We start from the raw sequence: 17828 nt of genomic DNA on the forward strand, positions 1-17828 counted from the left end.
CAATGCAGCCCTCACCTGCTTCTCCATTTCCTGCACATCTGCCCTCACCCCCCCCCGACAAAACGAGAAAAGCATTCCCCTTGTCCTCACCGACCACCCCACGAGCCTCTGCATCCAAAACATCATTCTCTGCAGCTTCTGCCATCTCCAATGGGATCCCACTACCAAGCACAACTTCCTTTCCCCTCTCCATTTTCTGCAGGGATCACTCTCTCTGCAACTCCCTTGTCCGTTCGTCCCTCCCCATAGATCACCCTCCAGGCACTTATCCCTGCAACTGTGCCAAGTGTCTCCCCTGCCCCTACACCACCTCCCTCACCACCACTCAGGGTCCTAAACAGTCTTTCCAGGTGAGGCAACGTTTCACATGTGAATCCACTGGGGTCATTTATTGCATCCAGCGCACTCGGTGCAGCCTCCTCTACATCAGTGAGACCTGATGCAGTTTGGGGGACCGCTTTGTCGAGCACCTTTGCTCCATCTGCCCCAACTGCTGGGATCGCCTGGTGGCCAGCCACTTTAATTGCACTTCTCATTCCCACGCCGACATGTCTATCCATGGCCGCCTCTACTGCCATGTTGAGGCCAAACACAGGTTGGAGGAGCAACACTTTGTATTCTGTCTTGGTAATCTCCAACCTGATGGCATCACATTGATTTCTCTAACTTCCAGTAACCATTCCCCTCCGTTTTCCCTCATCCCTGTGGCCCCTTCACCCCTTCTCTTTCCCCTCCCCCACCCTCACAGCCTGCCCACCTCCTTCCCTTTACTCCGTGGCCTACTGTCCTCTCCTATCAGACTCCTTCTTCAGCCCTTTGCTGCTTCTATCTATCACCTCATATCATTCTCTTTCACCCCCTCTCTTCCCCCATCTACCTACCTTCCCCCTCTCACCTGGACTCATCACCTGCCAGCTTGTGCTCCTCCCCCTCCCCCTCCCCCTACCCTTTTATTCTGGCTTCTGCTCTCTTTCTTTCCAATCCTGATGAAGGGTCTTGGCCCAAAAAGTCAACTGTTTATTTCCCTTCATTGATGCTGCCTGACCTGCTGAGTTCCTCCAGCATTTTGTGTTCGTTGCTCCAGACTTCCAGCATCTGCAGTCTCTCTTGTGTGGTATCTATCGTGTTGGGGACCACTGGAGGAGGCAGAGATGGATCATCCACTCAGTACTTCTGCCTGAAGATTCTTGCAAATGCTTCAACTTTCTCTTTTGCACTGGTGTGCTGGGCTTACCCATCAATGAGAATGGGGATATTTGTGGAGTTTGCACTTCCAGTGAATTGGTTAATTGTTCACTACTGAATATGGCAGAACTGCGGAGCTTGGATCTGATCCATTGGTTGTGGGATCACTTATCTGTTTGTTCCATACTATTTATGTTGTTTGGCGTGCAAATAGTTCTACCTTGTAGCTTCACCAGGTTGATCCCTCATTCTGAGGTATGTCTGGTGCTGTTCCCGAAATGCCCTCCTGTACTCTTCATTGAACCAGGTTGATGCCCTGGTTTGATGCTGATGGTACAGTGGGGGATATACCAGGCCATGAGGTTGCAGATTGAAGTTGAGTACAATTCTGTTGCTGCTAATGGCCCGCAGCACCTCATGGGTGCCCTGTCCTAAGTTGCTAGATCTGTTTGCAATCTAAACCATTTAGCATGGTGATGGTTCCACACAAAGCAATGAAGTGTATTTTCACCGAAGACGGAATTTCTTCTCCACAAGGACTGTGCAATAGTCACACCTACGAATACTGTCATTGACAGTTGCACCTGTGACAGGTGGATTGGTGAGGATGAGATAAAGTAGGTTTTTCCTTACGTGAAGTTGCATTTAATGAGGTAGAGAGAAGCACAAAACATGGTGTTAGAATTTTTCTTGTGTTATAACATTTGTTTGGTCATTTCATAGGTTTTGTTCAAATTCTTTATCTCTAATCTGTCATTTGTTTTTAATCTACTGTATGTCCCTGTCTGTTGCTAACCTAGATGGATGATGAGAGCGAGGAAGCAGTGGTATGATTCTTTTGTTACTTTAATTACTTTTATCTTAAATCTGCATTTTCTGGATGTTGGCATGTTCTACTGCTAACATCACATGATCACTTCGTCCTTTAAGAATTTTTAAGATAGAAATGACAAAAAGGCATCCTGCTTTGTGGGATTAAGGGAGTAGCTACAGTCCTGTGGCGTTTCAGAATATAGAAAGGTGTCCAAGAAATAAGTTCAATCATAATTGGCATGGAATATAAAATAGAAATGGGGCATTCAGACAACTAGTCTGTGTGATGTTTATGCTCTGAGTCTCTCCTATTCCTTCTGCATTATCTGTCTTTCAGTGTGTCTTTCAATTTCTTTTTCTATTGTGGAACTGACTGGTATCCTTTTGAAAGCATCTACACTTCAAACATGATGGTAGTGATTTCCACATTCTAGTAACTCCAAGTAAAGGTGGTTCTCCTTATTTTCCTATTAGATTTAATTAGTAAATACATGTTGTATATATGAGCTTCAGATTTGGATTTGCAGATGAGGAATTTTTTTTCTCTTCCAGCTCATAATGTTAAAGATGGCCAAAGTTTGTTTTTATTTTATCAATAGTTATAGTTCTTCAGTTTTAGTAACATCTTGCAAGGCTTTTTGGTAACTCTCATTTTTTGAGGTAGACCAGAAACAGTAGTGCCCTGAATGTGTTCTCTCTTTTCCCCATTACTTCTGTTCCCCAAGGATGCCACTTTTCTCTATCTCCCACACACCCACCCCAACAGAAGGTATTGACTTGCAGCCTCAATTTACATAAAGGAATGCTCCACAAGGAGCCAGCATAGAATTCATGGACCAAATGATGGTCTCTTCTTTGCCATAACAATTTTATATATGGTCTTAAACATTTTGATGTTTCTCTAATTCTAAAGAACTAATGGAGTAAGTTGATCTTCAATTTTAATTTCTATGGATTTATCGAAGGTAATTGATTTGGTTTTACATAAGAGACTGGTAGCGAATATGAAAGTTTACTAAATTGAAGGCAAATTCGATCAGTTCAATGATAGAACACAGAGTGGAGATAACAGGCTTATATTCACAAAGAAAGGAAATAACTAGTGATATCCCATTATGGATCTGTGCTGAGACCTCAGTTATTCTCTATATATGATGGTTATGTGTTCATGTTTGCCCGTAACTACGTAAGAAAAAGGAGCAGGAGTAAGCCAGACTCCACATTGAGCTTGCACATTCATTCATCAAGATCACTGCTGATCTATCTGAATGCTGTTTTCCAGTATTATCCCCATATCCACCAGTTCCCTCAATCTTGAGAAATCTGTCAATCTGTTTTGGATAAATTCAAGGGCTGAGCCTCCACAGCCCTCTGAGTTGGAGAATTCTAAAAGTTCGCAACCCTTTGAAGATATTTTTTCCACATAATCTTAAACAGCATACCCTTTATTCTGAAACTGTGCCCCTCGTCCTAGACTCAGTCAGGGGAAACATCCTGTCTGCAAGTAGCCTGTAATGCTGCAAGAATTTTGTAAGCTTTGATAAGATATTCTCTCTTTTCTAAATTCTAGAAAATATGGTACCAGTCTATTAAAACCTTTCTCCTTGAGCAAATGTGCCATCCCTGGAATCGGTATAGTTGATCTTTGCTGAGCAATTGATTCCTTTCTTGGGAATGGAGACCAAAACTGTACACAGTATTCCAGATTTGGTCTGACCAAGGTCCTATACAATTTGCAGTAAGACTTCCTTGTTCCTGTATTCAAATCCACTCATACTTAAGACTGGCATACCATTTATCCTCTGCTTTCTGTACCCATGTGATGGTCTTCAGTGACTTGTGTACAAGCACATATAGGTCCCTTTGAACCACAACAACACCCAATTTCTCATCATGTAACAAATTCTGTTATGTGCACATTAATGGATTACCTTCCAATTTTTTCTACATTATATTCCATCTGCCATATTTTCACCCACTGTTTGCCCATATCTGTTTGAAGGCTCTTTACAGCTGCCTCCATGCTCGCAGTCCTCATTGTCAGCAAACTTAGTAATATGACATTTGGTCTGCACAGCCAAATTGTTGACGTGGATTGAGAATAGCTGGGGCTCTAAGCACTGATCCCTGCAGAATCCTACATATCAATCTGAGAATGATCCTTTCTTCCCCCACTCTTTGCTTTCTATCTGATAACCAATTCTCAATCCATTTTAATGTATTGCCTCCAATTCCATGTGCCCCAATTTTGTTGACCATCCTCTGTTGGATCTTATCAAAAATCTTCACAAAATCCTTTGGTTCACCATTATTGATTCAGTTGGTCATGATCTCCAAGAACTCCAGCAGATAAACCAAACGTGATTTTTTTTTCAGCAATCCATGTTTGACTTTGCTCAACAATATTCTTTACAAGGAGTTTTGTTAATAGATCCTTCATTATAAATCCCTTCATTTTCCCTACCACTGATAATTTGCTGGTTCACCTTCCCTCTTTAATAGTGGGGTCACATTTGCTGCTACTCAATCCATGGGAACAATTCTAGAATCTATAGACCTTTAGTGGATACTCTGGTTATCATCTTCCATCTCTAGAGGCACTTCTTTTAAAACTCTGGAATGTGGATAGTCGTGTCCTTGGGATTTATTAGCTTTCAAGCTCACAAGCTGTTTGTTTTTTTTTTGATTAATACCCATTTTCTTCAGACCTTCATTCCTGCTTGACCTTGGATACTCTTATATATCTGGCAGGTTTTGTACATCTTCTGTAACATTCTGATGAATCTCTAATACACTCCTTTGTAAGTTTGCAGGATGCAGAACTGTATGTAGTAGTCAAGATGGAAATGTCACTGCTATACTTTACGTTGAACAAATCATTTGTTTAAATCACCTGTAATTTTCTTTGGTGGCACAGTAAGTGAAGGAGACATGGGTATAAAATTACTGAGCTATCAATGGATTATGTGAACAGGCAATGGCTTTCAGTGCAGGCAAGTAACTAATATTCACTTTGGACTAAAGGGCAAATTTAAATAATTTAAAATGTTAAAGTTGGGGACAATGACAATTCAGAGATTTTGTAAAAGGAGAGCATTTGGGCCATTGGGCCTAAGCTGGTTTTTTGAAAGAAAATATTTATAAGGGCATGCTAAATGAGCAGGGAAATGCAATTAACTGCTCATTTAGCATGCCCTTGTAAATATTTTTCCCTTCAAGTGTTAATCAAATCCCCTTTTTGTAAGTTGTTAGTGATTCTGTTTCCATCACCCTTTTATGTAGCAAATTCCTGACTACAGTTTTTTTCAAAATAAAAATTTTGCCTCCGCTCATTTCTTAAAATTGTTTTACATTTTACTTTCAGTTGCCTTTGCCCATTTCACCAGTATCTTGTGTATCATTTATTCAAGTTTCACTTTGTCTATTAACTTGGAAATAAAATAAAATCTTGGTCTTGTATTAAAGATAGCCCTCATCCTAATGCTTCTGAGTCCCTGTATATCTAACACTAAAATTTGGTAGTAAATACAAAAAGGTTAATGGAATACTTAAACTTGATGATGACAACATAAAAATAAGTTTTACTATTGCTGTGCAATTTTCTGGGTATACCATATCTCAAATAGTGTATGTAGTTCTGCATCCTGAAGCTTAGAAAGGATATGCAAGCCATCAGAGGTGTTTGGAGATTTATCAGAATGTTACTTTGCATCCAAAGATTCAATTATGAGGACCAATTGACCATGCTCTCGTTCCCCATAATACAGTAGGTTAAGGAGTTATTTAATTGAAGTCTTTCGGGGTTTTAAAAGGAATTGATAGGGTAGGTAGTGATTAGATTTTCCTTTTACTGGGGAAATTTCCAATATAGGAGCAAAACTTCAAAATTTCAACCAGATTCTTCGGGAGAGAAGTGAGGGCACTTCTTCACAAAAAAGATGATGGAAGTATGCAATATGCTGACTGAAAATAGTAGTTGCTATCTCTATTTAATTTTAAAATTGATTGAAAGTTTTTTTTCTGGCCAAGTATATTAAGGAATATGTATATTCAAGGTTATAATAAAGAATTAAATTATTTCGTTGAAGGATGGAGCAGGCTTTAGATCTGCATAGTCACTTTCAGTTCCTAGTGGTGACCATTTGTGACTGGGGAATGTGATGCAGTGGCTCCACCAGCTGGTCAATTTTATGAAATACTGTTTTTGTGGATAATCCCTGTTTTGCTGGATTAAAAAAGACAGCAGTGTGTATATTGCACATAAGAGACAATTAGAACAGGATATTGTAAAGGGATGGACACTGTCAGTCCAGTTTAAGTGTAACATTACCCTGTTTCCCTGCTGGATGTCCCTTTAAACGAATGTGCTACTTAATATTCAGATTATGTTTATAAATTAAGTAGGTTCTTTGCTTTCTCCCATTCCCAATAGGATCAAATTTTGTCCAGGTCTCTGAACATTGATGTTTAGGCTCCTTTACTAAAAGAAAGTATTGTTTGTTGGTATAATTACTTAATCAAGCCACTCAGAATGTTGGTAAAAGTTTTTCTTACAACTAGCGCTTGATTCCTCCACAGAGAACAATCTCGCTTGGAGCAGGAGACCGTCAAGTGATACAGACCCCCATCAGTGATGCGCTACCAGTCACTGGTTGCAGTGTTGCACTACTACTCAAGCAGCTGGGTATGCATTTGTAGTCCGTGTGAATCTTCTGTCCACCTGTCTGGCAGCAACACAGGCTGTGTTGTGTGCATTGATTCTTGGAGTGCACTGCGCTACCCTTGTTTGCTGCATCATCCTTTCAATAATACTCTTGAAATATTACATTTTTTTTAGAACATTTGAAAAGGAGGTGTACAGGAAACCCCCGTCTGTTAAATTAATCCATCTGTGTTTATACTGCTCGGAAAGTAATTCAACTAGACAGCCTCTAAAGGGTCATCATATGGATGGTATTGAATGTATCAGACCCATAAACCTAGGTGAGGTTTCACTCCTGAAAGCAGTCTTCAGGTCGCTTTCCTCCTGCCCTCGAAGTTGTGAGATTGCCCACTCCAATGCCCACCCACTTGGTTTGCTGCCCCAACTGGAAGGTGTGTGCTTGCTTCCTTCAGCCCATCCAAACAAAAATGGTGTAGAGCCTGCCTTTATTTCCCACTCTAAAAGTGCTGCTTGCTACTGCTCATTTGCCCTGAAGATGAATTCCTCCCCACCCCCACCTCTGCCTCAGCCAACCTGAGAGTGCATTCTCACTTCCCCCACTCACTCTTGAGGCATATGCTCACTTCACCCACACCAAACCCCACCCAAACAATAAAGGTGTAGGTACCCTCTCCACCCAGTAATGGTACTGCTTCCTCTTCTTTGACCCACACTGAAGATGCACTGCCCTGCCCTACCCACTCAAAAATGTGGGCTTCCCCCCACCAAAGGTATGCTTGCTTCCCTTCTCCCCTTCCCATCCACTGAAGGTAAAGACACAGACACATACCTCCACTTTACTTGGCATACTGCCAACACCTCTGATGGGTTGAACACATACAATCCTTCAGTTTCTCTCTGCCCCCATCCCCACTTTATTAAATTAGTCATAATCGCCAGTACTTCCCCATAATTTTACCAATTTGATGTCGGTTACCTTTGAAAAGTTATCTGCCTCCATCACTATGCCACGTAGTGTCTGCTGCTTTTTTTTTCTTGTGTCAATTCTTTGGTTGCCAATGGCCAAAAATCTGATGAATGGATACACTGTCACTGGAAATAATTTGTCCTTATTCACTAACTCTGTGATTTTGAACACCTTTACGTCCTTTTAGGTTTCTCTATTTTAAGGAGATAACTGTAGCTTTACTAGTTTCACCATTCAAACCTTGCTGCTTGTTACTTCCAGATTTTGTTATTAGTATCAAACTTCAAATTTTTTTCAGCATGGGAGAAATGTTGGAAAGGAACCATTCACTACTACTGTAGACAAAAGCAAAATACTGAAAGCTGTAATCTTTCCATAAAAAATGCAAGAAACCTCCAGTAAGCCAAGCAGCATCTCCAGAGGGAAGTAAAGTTGATAAACTTGCACTGGAACTGCAAGACATTAGCAGTCTAAGGATGTATAAACCACCACAAAGCCAAGGAAAAGGAGGATAAAAACAAGGGTGAAGGAGGGAATAAAAGAGATGTTTATGTTGAATGGCAGAAGTTTGTTGCTACATTTGCTTACACTTTCTCCACCAATTCCATTCCACTGGTGCTGCCACCATCCTTTTAACATGTCCTGTCTGCTTTCTGCGGCCTCAGCCACTCCCTCCCTCCCTAAAGGCTGGTTCAGATAATGGTGAATTTTGTTTCAATCAGTGACCTTCCCCCTAGAACATCTAACCATCTTCCCTTGAACTCAACGTCACTACTGTCACCAAATCTCTCAATGACTTTTTTAGGGTTTTTGTGATGGTGTTGCTGACCAGAGACTTAACTGGACTAGTGAAGTAAATAGTGGCTGGGGAGCAGATCAGAAGGTGGATACGCTGAAGTGAGTGATTCCCCACTTGACTCAGCAGAGCTTTTCCACCATGTACTGTATAAAGCATAAATTAAGACGATGGTGGAATATTCATTACGTGCCTATATAAGTGGAGCTTGATCAGTGCTCATATTCCAACACTATATGGAACAAAAATAAACTTTTATTGGTACTCCATCCACCATTCCTATTTCTGCCATGTGTGAATGCATTGAGTACCATATACAAGATGCACTACAGTAACTGCAAAGACTTTAAGAACACCTCTTAAACCTAAGATTATAAGACTACACCCTCTTACAAAGGCTTCAAGTGCACGGGAGTACGTTTCCCTATAATTCCCGCACTGCCCTGTCCTTGGAAATACTTTGTGCAGTTGCTGTGTCAAGATCCTGGAACTGCTTACCTAATAACACTGCAGCTGTTCGAAAAGGTAGTTCTCCATCACCACCTCAAGGATAGTTAAGATTCCTATTAAATGCCAGTGTTGCCCTCATTGCCATAAAAGCATTTTAAAAACCAATTTGGTAGATTAATTTTGTCCACGTCACTTTTACATTGCTACCAGAAGGCATAGTGGTATGATCCTTTTTAGTATAAAGCATATTTAATAAGTTATATCTAGCATATGCCATCCTACATTCCATAATCTAAAAGGTAGAGTAATAGATTTTTCACCAGTTCCAGCCATAGGTTTCATCTTTTATTCCTTCATTTTTTTTTTAGGTATTAACAATGTATTGGATCTTTTTTGTGCTGCCCTAACCGAACACAAGATTCTGTTCCTGTCCTCCAGTTATCAAAGGCTGACAGAAGCCTGCCGAGCACTTCTTGCTCTCATGTTCCCTCTAAAGTACAGGTAATTAGGAGAAGGTCAGCGTTTTCATCAGGATGCTGTTGTGGTCATGGTAAAGGCACCAGCATCTTGAGAAATTTATGGGTATTGATGTAATGTTGGTTTAGCTACCTGGTGGGATGAGCTTTCCAATTATATGGCTATTTTACCATTTGCAATCACCTGAGTGCTTGGTTAAGAGCCAATGTGTTTTGAATACAAGTTGGTGGGGTGGAGGTTGTATGGGAGTGAGAAAGGTAGCTAGGGCCATCAAATTCTGAGGGCAAGGGGTGGTCTGGGGTAAATTGGACTTGTGTATGGCAATCTGTGGGAAGGGTGGTAGCTTCATTGTGAATTGGATGTGGAGAGCCTTTTTATTTTCTTGGGATTATTGCCATTGAACCTTTTTGTTTCTTTGTAGTTTTACATATATTCCAATCTTACCAGCTCAGCTAATTGAAGTGCTGAGCAGCCCTACACCATTCATCATTGGAATCCACTCTTCCTTCCGAGCAGATATGCAGGACTTGGTGAGTGAAATACGTTGTCCAAACCTTTAGCCTAGTCAGCATGTCTTTGGTTGTTTTTAATTCCACAGTTCATTGATGTATGTGGGGCTTATAGTTTTAATGATCAGTTTTAATCCAAGCAAAGTTTTAGAACCATAGAACAATACAGGCCCTTCGGCCCACCATGTTGTGCCGCCCTTCAAACCACACCTAAGACCATCTAACCCCTTCCTCCCACATATCCCTCTATCTTAAATTCCTCCATATGCTTATCTAACAATCTCTTGAACTTGACCAACGTATCAGCCTCCACCACCACCCCAGGCAGCATCAACCACTCTCTGGGTGAAAAACCTCCCTCCTGACATCTCCTTTGAACTTCCCACCCATTACCTTAAAGCCATGTCCTCTTGTTTTGAGCATTGGTGCCCTGGGAAAGAGGCGCTGGCTGTCCACTATCTATTCCTCTTAATATCTTGTATACCTCTATCATGTCTCCCCTCATCCTCCTCCTCTCCAAAGAGTAAAGCCCCAGCTCCTTTAGTCTCTCCTCATAATCCATACTCTCTAATCCAGGCAGCATCCTGGTAAATCTCTGCACCCTTTCCAACACCTCCGCATCCTTCCTATAATGAGGCGACCAGAACTGGACACAGTACTCTAAGTGTGGCCGAACTAGAGTTTTGTAAAGCTGCATCATTACTTCACAGCTCTTAAACTCGATCCCACAACTTATGAAAGCTAACATCCCATAAGCTTTCTTAACTACCCTATCCACCTGTGAGGTGACTTTCAGTGATCTGTGGATATGAACCCCCAGATCCCTCTGCTCCTCTACACTGCCCAGAATCCTGCCATTTACCTTGTACTCTGCCTTGGAGTTTGTCCTTCCAAAATGTACTACCTCACACTTCTCTGGATTGAATTCCATCTGCCACTTGTCATCCCAGCTCTGCATCCTATCAATATCCTCCTGTAAGCTTCGACAGCCCTCCACACTATCCACAACACCACCGATCTTTGTGTCATCTGCAAACTTGCTAACCCACCCTTCCACCCCCTCATTCTAAGTCATTAGTAAATATTACAAAAAGTAGAGGTCCCAGAACCGATCCCTGTGGGACACCACTATTCACAGCCCTCCAATCCGAATGCACTCCCTCCACCACAACCCTCTGCTTTCTACAGGCAACCCAATTCTGAATTCACACTGCCAAGCCTCCCTGGATCCCTTGGCCTCTGACCTTGTGAAGAAGCCTACCATGCAGAACCTTATCAGATGCCTTACTAAAATCCATGTAGACCACATCCACTGCACTACCCTCATCAATCTTCCTGGTCACCTCCTCAAAGAACCCTGTCAGGCTTGTTGGGCAAGATCTTCCCTTCACAAAGCCATGCTGGCTGTCCCCAATCAGTCCATGATTCTTTAAATGCTCATAGATCCTATCTCTTAGAATCCTTTCTAACAGCTTGCTCACCACAGACGTAAGGCTCACTGGTCTGTAATTCCCTGGACTATCCCTACGATCTTTTTTGAATAAGGGGACTACATTCGCCAACCTCCAGTTCTCTGGTACCATCCCCGTTGATAATGAGGACTCAGATCCTAGCCAAAGGTTCAGCAATCTCCTCCCTCGCCTTGCGGAGCAGCCTGGGGAATATTCGTCAGGCCCCGGGGACTTATCTGTCCTAATATCTTCTAACAGCTCCAATACATCCTCTCACTTGATATCTACATACTCTAGAACATTACCTTTACCAACACTGTCCTCAGCATCATCAAGACCCCTCTGTCCTTGGTGAATACTGAAGAGAAGTATTCATTGAGAACCTCACCCACTTCCACAGCTTCCAGGCACATCTTCCCACTTTGTCTTTAATCGGACCTACCTTTTCTCTAGCCATCCTTCTGCTCTTCACATAGGAGAAAAAAGTCTTGGGATTCTCCTTAACCCTACTCCCCAAAGCCTTTTCATGTCCCCTTCTCGCTCTCCTCAGCCCTTTCTTAAGTTCCTTCCTTGCTACTCTATATTCCTCATGAGCCCTGTCTGATCCTTGCTGCTTGCACCTTATGTATGCTGCTGCCACCGCCTTCCTAACTAGTTGTTCCACCTCTCTCGTCACCCACAGTTCCTTCACCCTGCCATTCCTTCTCTGCCTCACCGGGACAAATCTATCCCTAACATCCTGCAAAAGATCCCCGAACATCGACTACATCTCCATAGTACATTTCCCTTCAAAAATGTCATCTCAATTTACTCCCAAGTTCTCGCCTTTTTGCCTCATAATTTGCCTTTACCCAATTAAATATCTTCCTGTCCCTGTTCATGACAATTCTAAAGGTTATGGAGCAATGGTCACTGTCCCCCAAATGCTCACCCACTGATAGATCTGTCACCTGTCCCAGTTCACTACCTAAAACTAGAGCTAATATGGCATTCCCTCTAGTCGGCCTGTCAACATACTGTGTCAGGAATCCGTCCTGGACACACTTAACAAACTCCGCCCCGTCTAAACATTTGGCACTAAGTAGGTGCCAGTCAATATTTGGAAAGTTGAAGTCTCCCACTATAATAACCCTGTTATTTTCGCATCTTTCCAAAAACTGCCTCCCACTCTGCTCCTCAGTATCCCTACTGCTACCGGGGGGCCTATAGAATACACCCAGGAGGGTAACTGCTCCTTTCTTGTTCCTAACTTCCACCCATATTGACTCTAGAGAGGATCCTTCTACAATATCCACCCTTTCTGCAGCTGTAACAGTGTCCCTGACCAATATTGCCACCCCTCCTCCTCTTCTCCCCCCCCCCCCCCAATCTCTTTTAAAACACTGAAAACCAGGAATATTCAATATCCATTCCTGCCCTGATGTCAGCCATGTCTCTGTGATAGCCACGATATCGTAGTCCTATATACTTATCCAAGCTCTCAGTTCATCTCCCTTATTCCTGATGCTTCTTGCATTTAAGTAAATGCACTTTGGCCCATCCGCCTTATTACTTTTATAGCTGTACTCTGCTTCTCCTTCCTCAAAGCCTCTCTACCTGTCAAATCTGACTTTTCCCCATCCCCTTCTTCCTCTGACCTACTCCTCCAGTTCCCTTCCCCCTCGCAATCTAGTTTAAACCTTCCTGAACCACCCTAGCAAACCTGGCTGAAAGGATATTGGCCCCCCCTCACATTCGGGTGTAACCCGTCCTCTCTGTACAGGTCCCACCTTCCCCAGAAGAGATCCCAATGATCCAAAAATCTAAAACCCTCCCTCCTGCACCAACTTCTCAGCCACGCATTTATTTGCCATCCCATCCTATTCCTACCTTCACTATCGTGTGGCAATGGCAGCAATCCCAAGATTTCTACCCTTGAGGTCCTGTTCTTCAGCCTTCTGCCTAGCTCGCTAAACTCACTTTTCAGGACCTCATCCCTCTTCCTACCTGTGTTGTTGGTACCAACATGAACCACGACTTCTGGCTGTTCTCCCTCCCACTCTAGAATCCTGTGGACTCGATCAGTGACATCCCGGACCCTGGCACCTGGGAGGCAACATACCACCTGGGATTCATGCTCACTGCCACAGAACCTCCTATCTGTTTCCCTGACTATCGAGTCCCCTATCACTACTGCCTTCCTCTTCTCTTCCCTTCCCTTCTGAGCAGCAGGACTGGTCCCAAATGAGAAATAAGAGACTGCAGATTCTGGAATCTCGAGCAAAAAATAAATTGTTGGGCCAAGCAGCATCTGCGGAGGCCAAAGGGATGTGTTGACGTTTTGAATTGAGGCCCTGCATCAGGATTGGAGGGGCGGGGGGTGAAATCAAAGAAAGATGGCCAGTATATAGGAGTACAGGGGAAGGGTTGGGACAGGAGCTGGTAAGTGATGGGCAGAACCAGATGAGGGGGTGAATGATGAGCAGATGGGGGAGTAGTGCAAGAATGGAAAAGGTGAACCAAAGGAAAGAGAACCTGGGAGGACCGGTGGAAGTGAGAAAGGAAAATAGGGTGTGGGTTACCTAAAATTGGAAAAGTCAATGTTCAAGCTGGATGTGGAGGCTAGTAGGGTGAAAGGTAAGAGTCTGGATTTTGGCTTAACTGAAATTTAATATTACCCAGTGGTGTGAGGGTGATGTGTGCAGGGGTAGAATGGGGCATATGCTTCAGTGGTTGACAAAGCTAGTATGTGATAGCAAGTAGTGATGCAGGAGGGAATTGAGAAAAGGTATTAGTGTTATTGCAACTGGTAAGTTGCCACTTGTTCACTGTTGTTTTGTCTCCAGTTGGATGTAATTGTGGCTGATCTGGATGGTGGCACAGTTGTGATCCCAGAGTGTATCCACATTTCGGTTCTGCCAGAGCCCTACTTGGTTCAGACTCAAACAGCACTTTCCATGGTAAGTTACATCTAACTACCAGTAATGATGATCTTTTTTATCACTAGGTGGTGTTGTTGGCAGGTGGGGATGCAGTTGGGGAGCAAAAGCATCTACATGACATATCTCCTAATTGTAGTAAGATTCTATCTAATTCAGATAATGCATGGGTTATCTATGGATACAATGTGTGTGGTGGAGTTGAATTGCTTGGAACCTGGAAACCTCTCACACAAACTTGGTAACTGGAAAGTAAAAATTTGAGTGTCTACATTATTGTGAGGGTGTAGTTATTAAATTATTAGCTAAGCTGTATTGTTCAATGCTAAGACTCCATCCAAGTTACAGTTTTTACAGTTTAATGCTTCAAATACAGTAATCATGAACTAAATGAATTTCATTGAGACGTAATTTGTTAAGTACGCAGTTTAAGATGAACTTAAGATCATTTGAAGATCTCATTTCAATTCATTACTATATCTACTTCTCCCCACTGCCATTCACTGAATAAACCCTTTGGTTTAAGGTGTGTAACTACCTTTATTAACTAGTCCAACTATTGATTCACACGGGTAAAAATGGTTCATCTTCCAGAGTGCTGCCTTTTGTCACTTTCTCATAAAGATATTCAACAGTTTGAGCATCTGAATCTTTAAATTGACTTTAGCGTTTATTTCCTTGATTGACTGAATCTTTCTTGCTGTTAAAATAAAAAATAGCTTTTTTGTCCATAATACATTTTATGTAGTACTTTCTCCCATGTCATTTTCACTTTGACTTTGCAGTGTGCTGCTTGTTATCACAATTCATCAGAATTTATCCTGTGCATCATTTGAAGTTGACATTAAAATCCCTCAAGTTCTGAAGATTGCACCTCTAAGAAATCAAAGCAAACCATAACTATTTGTACAATACTAGATGATATTAGTGGAAGTGAAAAATGTGAGAATTCTGTGATATCAGCCCTTTGCACTATTGATGCTGCAAAATTTAACAATCTGAAACAAAGCAGACGAAATAAGGACTAGTGTCCAAAGTATTACCCTGGAAGTGCTTTGCATGTTATGAAGGACAGGGTTGTTATAATGGTGGAGAGAATGGAAAAGGGTTAAGTGTGTGGTTCGAAGATCAGATTCATTGGCATATGCTCATGAATTTGATGATCAGGAAAAAGTGAGACAATTATGGAGTGTGTGTGTTCAGGAGGAGAGAATGACAAGGTTGGCAGCAGGAAATTTTCCAAGTGAATAGAACTACTCATTGAGGCAGGTGGCTGCTCTCCTAAATAAGTGATTAATAAGATGAGATGAAGCGCTTTTGAAAGAGGATGTGCTCATGTACGTTCATCTTGGGGGGTGGAGGGGGGTGGTGGTGAAACCCAGACTTCAAGACAGCAAAGACTGCCTTACCCTTCTAGGAGGCAGTTCCAAGGGTGACTATAAGCTTAAACCTCTTAGATTACCACTGAGATAATTTGAGGGCAATAAAGCAATATTCATAGACCAATCTTATGGTAGTGAAGAGCTAACAAAAATCCTGGTTTGAGAATGCTGCTCTTCCAAGTTTATATCACATTGTTTCTCCCCTCACTAAACGTTATTGTGTGAGGGATAACCTGAACAAAAGAGCCTTGCTCATCGTTAATAATGCCCGATGACACGTGGTTAACATTGAGAATTTGGCTAACAATATTTGGGTAGTGTTTTTGCCCCCTAACATCACTTCATTTTTACAATCCATGGACCAGGGAGCTATTGTTTTGTCCAAGGCTTACTACTTGCTGTGTGTGATGAGCATGTCATTTCTCAATTGACCAGCAACTATAAACCCACCAAACAGAAACTTTGGAAGTGGTATGATATCAAAATAGCCATAGAGTATGTCAGTCCCTCTTGGAATGGTATAGTCCACCTGACAGTGAATGTTGTATGGAGGAACTTGAGACTCTTAGGCTTATGGGTGAAACCGCTCACTATTCTTGGATGAACCCTTCCACATCAAGAAAATGATAGCCATCTTCAAAGATGATCCCAATATGGAGTGCAACATTAGATTCTGCCTTATGGTTTACTGTGAGGAGCTTAATCGGACGATAAAGAGGAGAGTTGTCTATATTTCTGTCAACACCTTGAAGTCCTGTTCATCAGCCATCTGGGAACAGTCATAGGCAAGAATCCACACCACAAACTTTGCAAATTTCATTAAGCTCTGATTCACCAGCATCAACGTCATCCAAACATCAGTGATAACACTGCTTCTAAACTCCCCCCACAGCCCCTGTTAAGTTGACCTACAAACCTACCACTACCACTTGCATACAAAGATTCAAATTAGGGACAAGATCACAAGATCACAAGATAAGGGAGCAGAAGCAGGCCATTCGGCCCATCGAGTCTGCTCCAAGGAAAAGGGAAAAAGAAATGGGGTGGGAAAAAAAGAGAGAGAAAAAAAAAACTATTCTAATCCCATTTGCCAGCCTTATCCCCATATCCCTTGATACCCTGACTATTTAGATATCTGTCTATCTCCTCCTTGAACACCCCCACTGATCTGGCCTCCACTGCTGTGCGTGGCAAGGAGTTCCACAATTTCACCACCCTCTGGGTAAAGAAACTTCTCCTCATCTCTGTCTTGAAACTGTACCCTCTAATTCTAAGATTGTGCCCTCTGGTCCTGGACACGCCCACCAAGGGAAACAGCCTAGCCACATCTACTCTATCCTTACCTGTCAACATTTTAAATGTCGCTACGAGGTCCCCTCTCATCCTTCTGTACTCCAGCGAGTACAGTCCAAGAGCCGACAAACGCTCATCATACTTAAGCCCTTTCATTCCTGGAATCATTCTCGTAAATCTCCTCTGAACCCTCTCCAACGTCAGCACATCCTTCCTAAGATGCGGGGCCCAAAACTGCGCACAGTATTCCAAATGAGGCCTCACTAGCGCCCCGTAGAGCCTCATCAACACTTCCTTACTTTTATACACTATACCTCTCGAGATGAATGCCAACATAGCATTCGCTTTCTTAACCACCGATCCAACCTGGTGGTTAACTTTTAAGGTATCTTGTATAAGTACCCCCAAGTCCCTTTGTACTACCGCACTATCAATCTTCTCTCCTTCTAGATAATAATCTACCCGCTTATTTCTACTTCCAAAGTGTACAACTGCACATTTCTCAACATTGAATCTCATCTGCCATTTTCTTGCCCATTCTCCTAAACTGTCTAGGTCCCTCTGCATTCTTTCTATTTCCTCTATGCTCCCTACTCCTCCACTTATCTTGGTGTCATCCGCAAACTTAGCCACACAACCATTTATTCCATCATCCAAATCCAAATCATTGATGTTTCTGAGCTTGTTTGGCCATTCAGTCTGACCTTTGCTGATTTTACTTGAACCTTTAACTCTTCATTAAGCAATTCTTGATAAGCAAAGTGGTGAAAGGCTACACTAAGTAAATGAGAACGCAATGTTCTCTTGGAATATGGTCCATTTGTAAATTGTGGAATATCTTCTTTCTTCATTTTCTGTGGTCCCTCAAACATCTTCATCCTTGTCCCATACAGGAATACAATGCTGTGTACCAAGTATGTGGTT

General features: G+C 42.3%; 1 protein-coding gene across 1 annotated transcript in view; it reads left to right on the plus strand.

Moving 5' to 3' along the window:
* The window catches only part of sbf1 (SET binding factor 1), a 141394-nt gene that overhangs the window by 68623 nt on the left and 54943 nt on the right, over positions 1–17828 (plus strand). Inside the window, 4 exon segments of the mRNA XM_052033617.1 lie at positions 6577–6682; positions 9243–9375; positions 9773–9881; positions 14137–14250. Of these exon segments, the coding sequence (XP_051889577.1) occupies positions 6577–6682; positions 9243–9375; positions 9773–9881; positions 14137–14250 (462 nt within the window).

The sequence above is a fragment of the Pristis pectinata genome, chromosome 19 (genome assembly GCF_009764475.1).
Source record: "Pristis pectinata isolate sPriPec2 chromosome 19, sPriPec2.1.pri, whole genome shotgun sequence".
Classification (NCBI taxonomy): Eukaryota; Metazoa; Chordata; class Chondrichthyes; order Rhinopristiformes; family Pristidae; genus Pristis; species Pristis pectinata.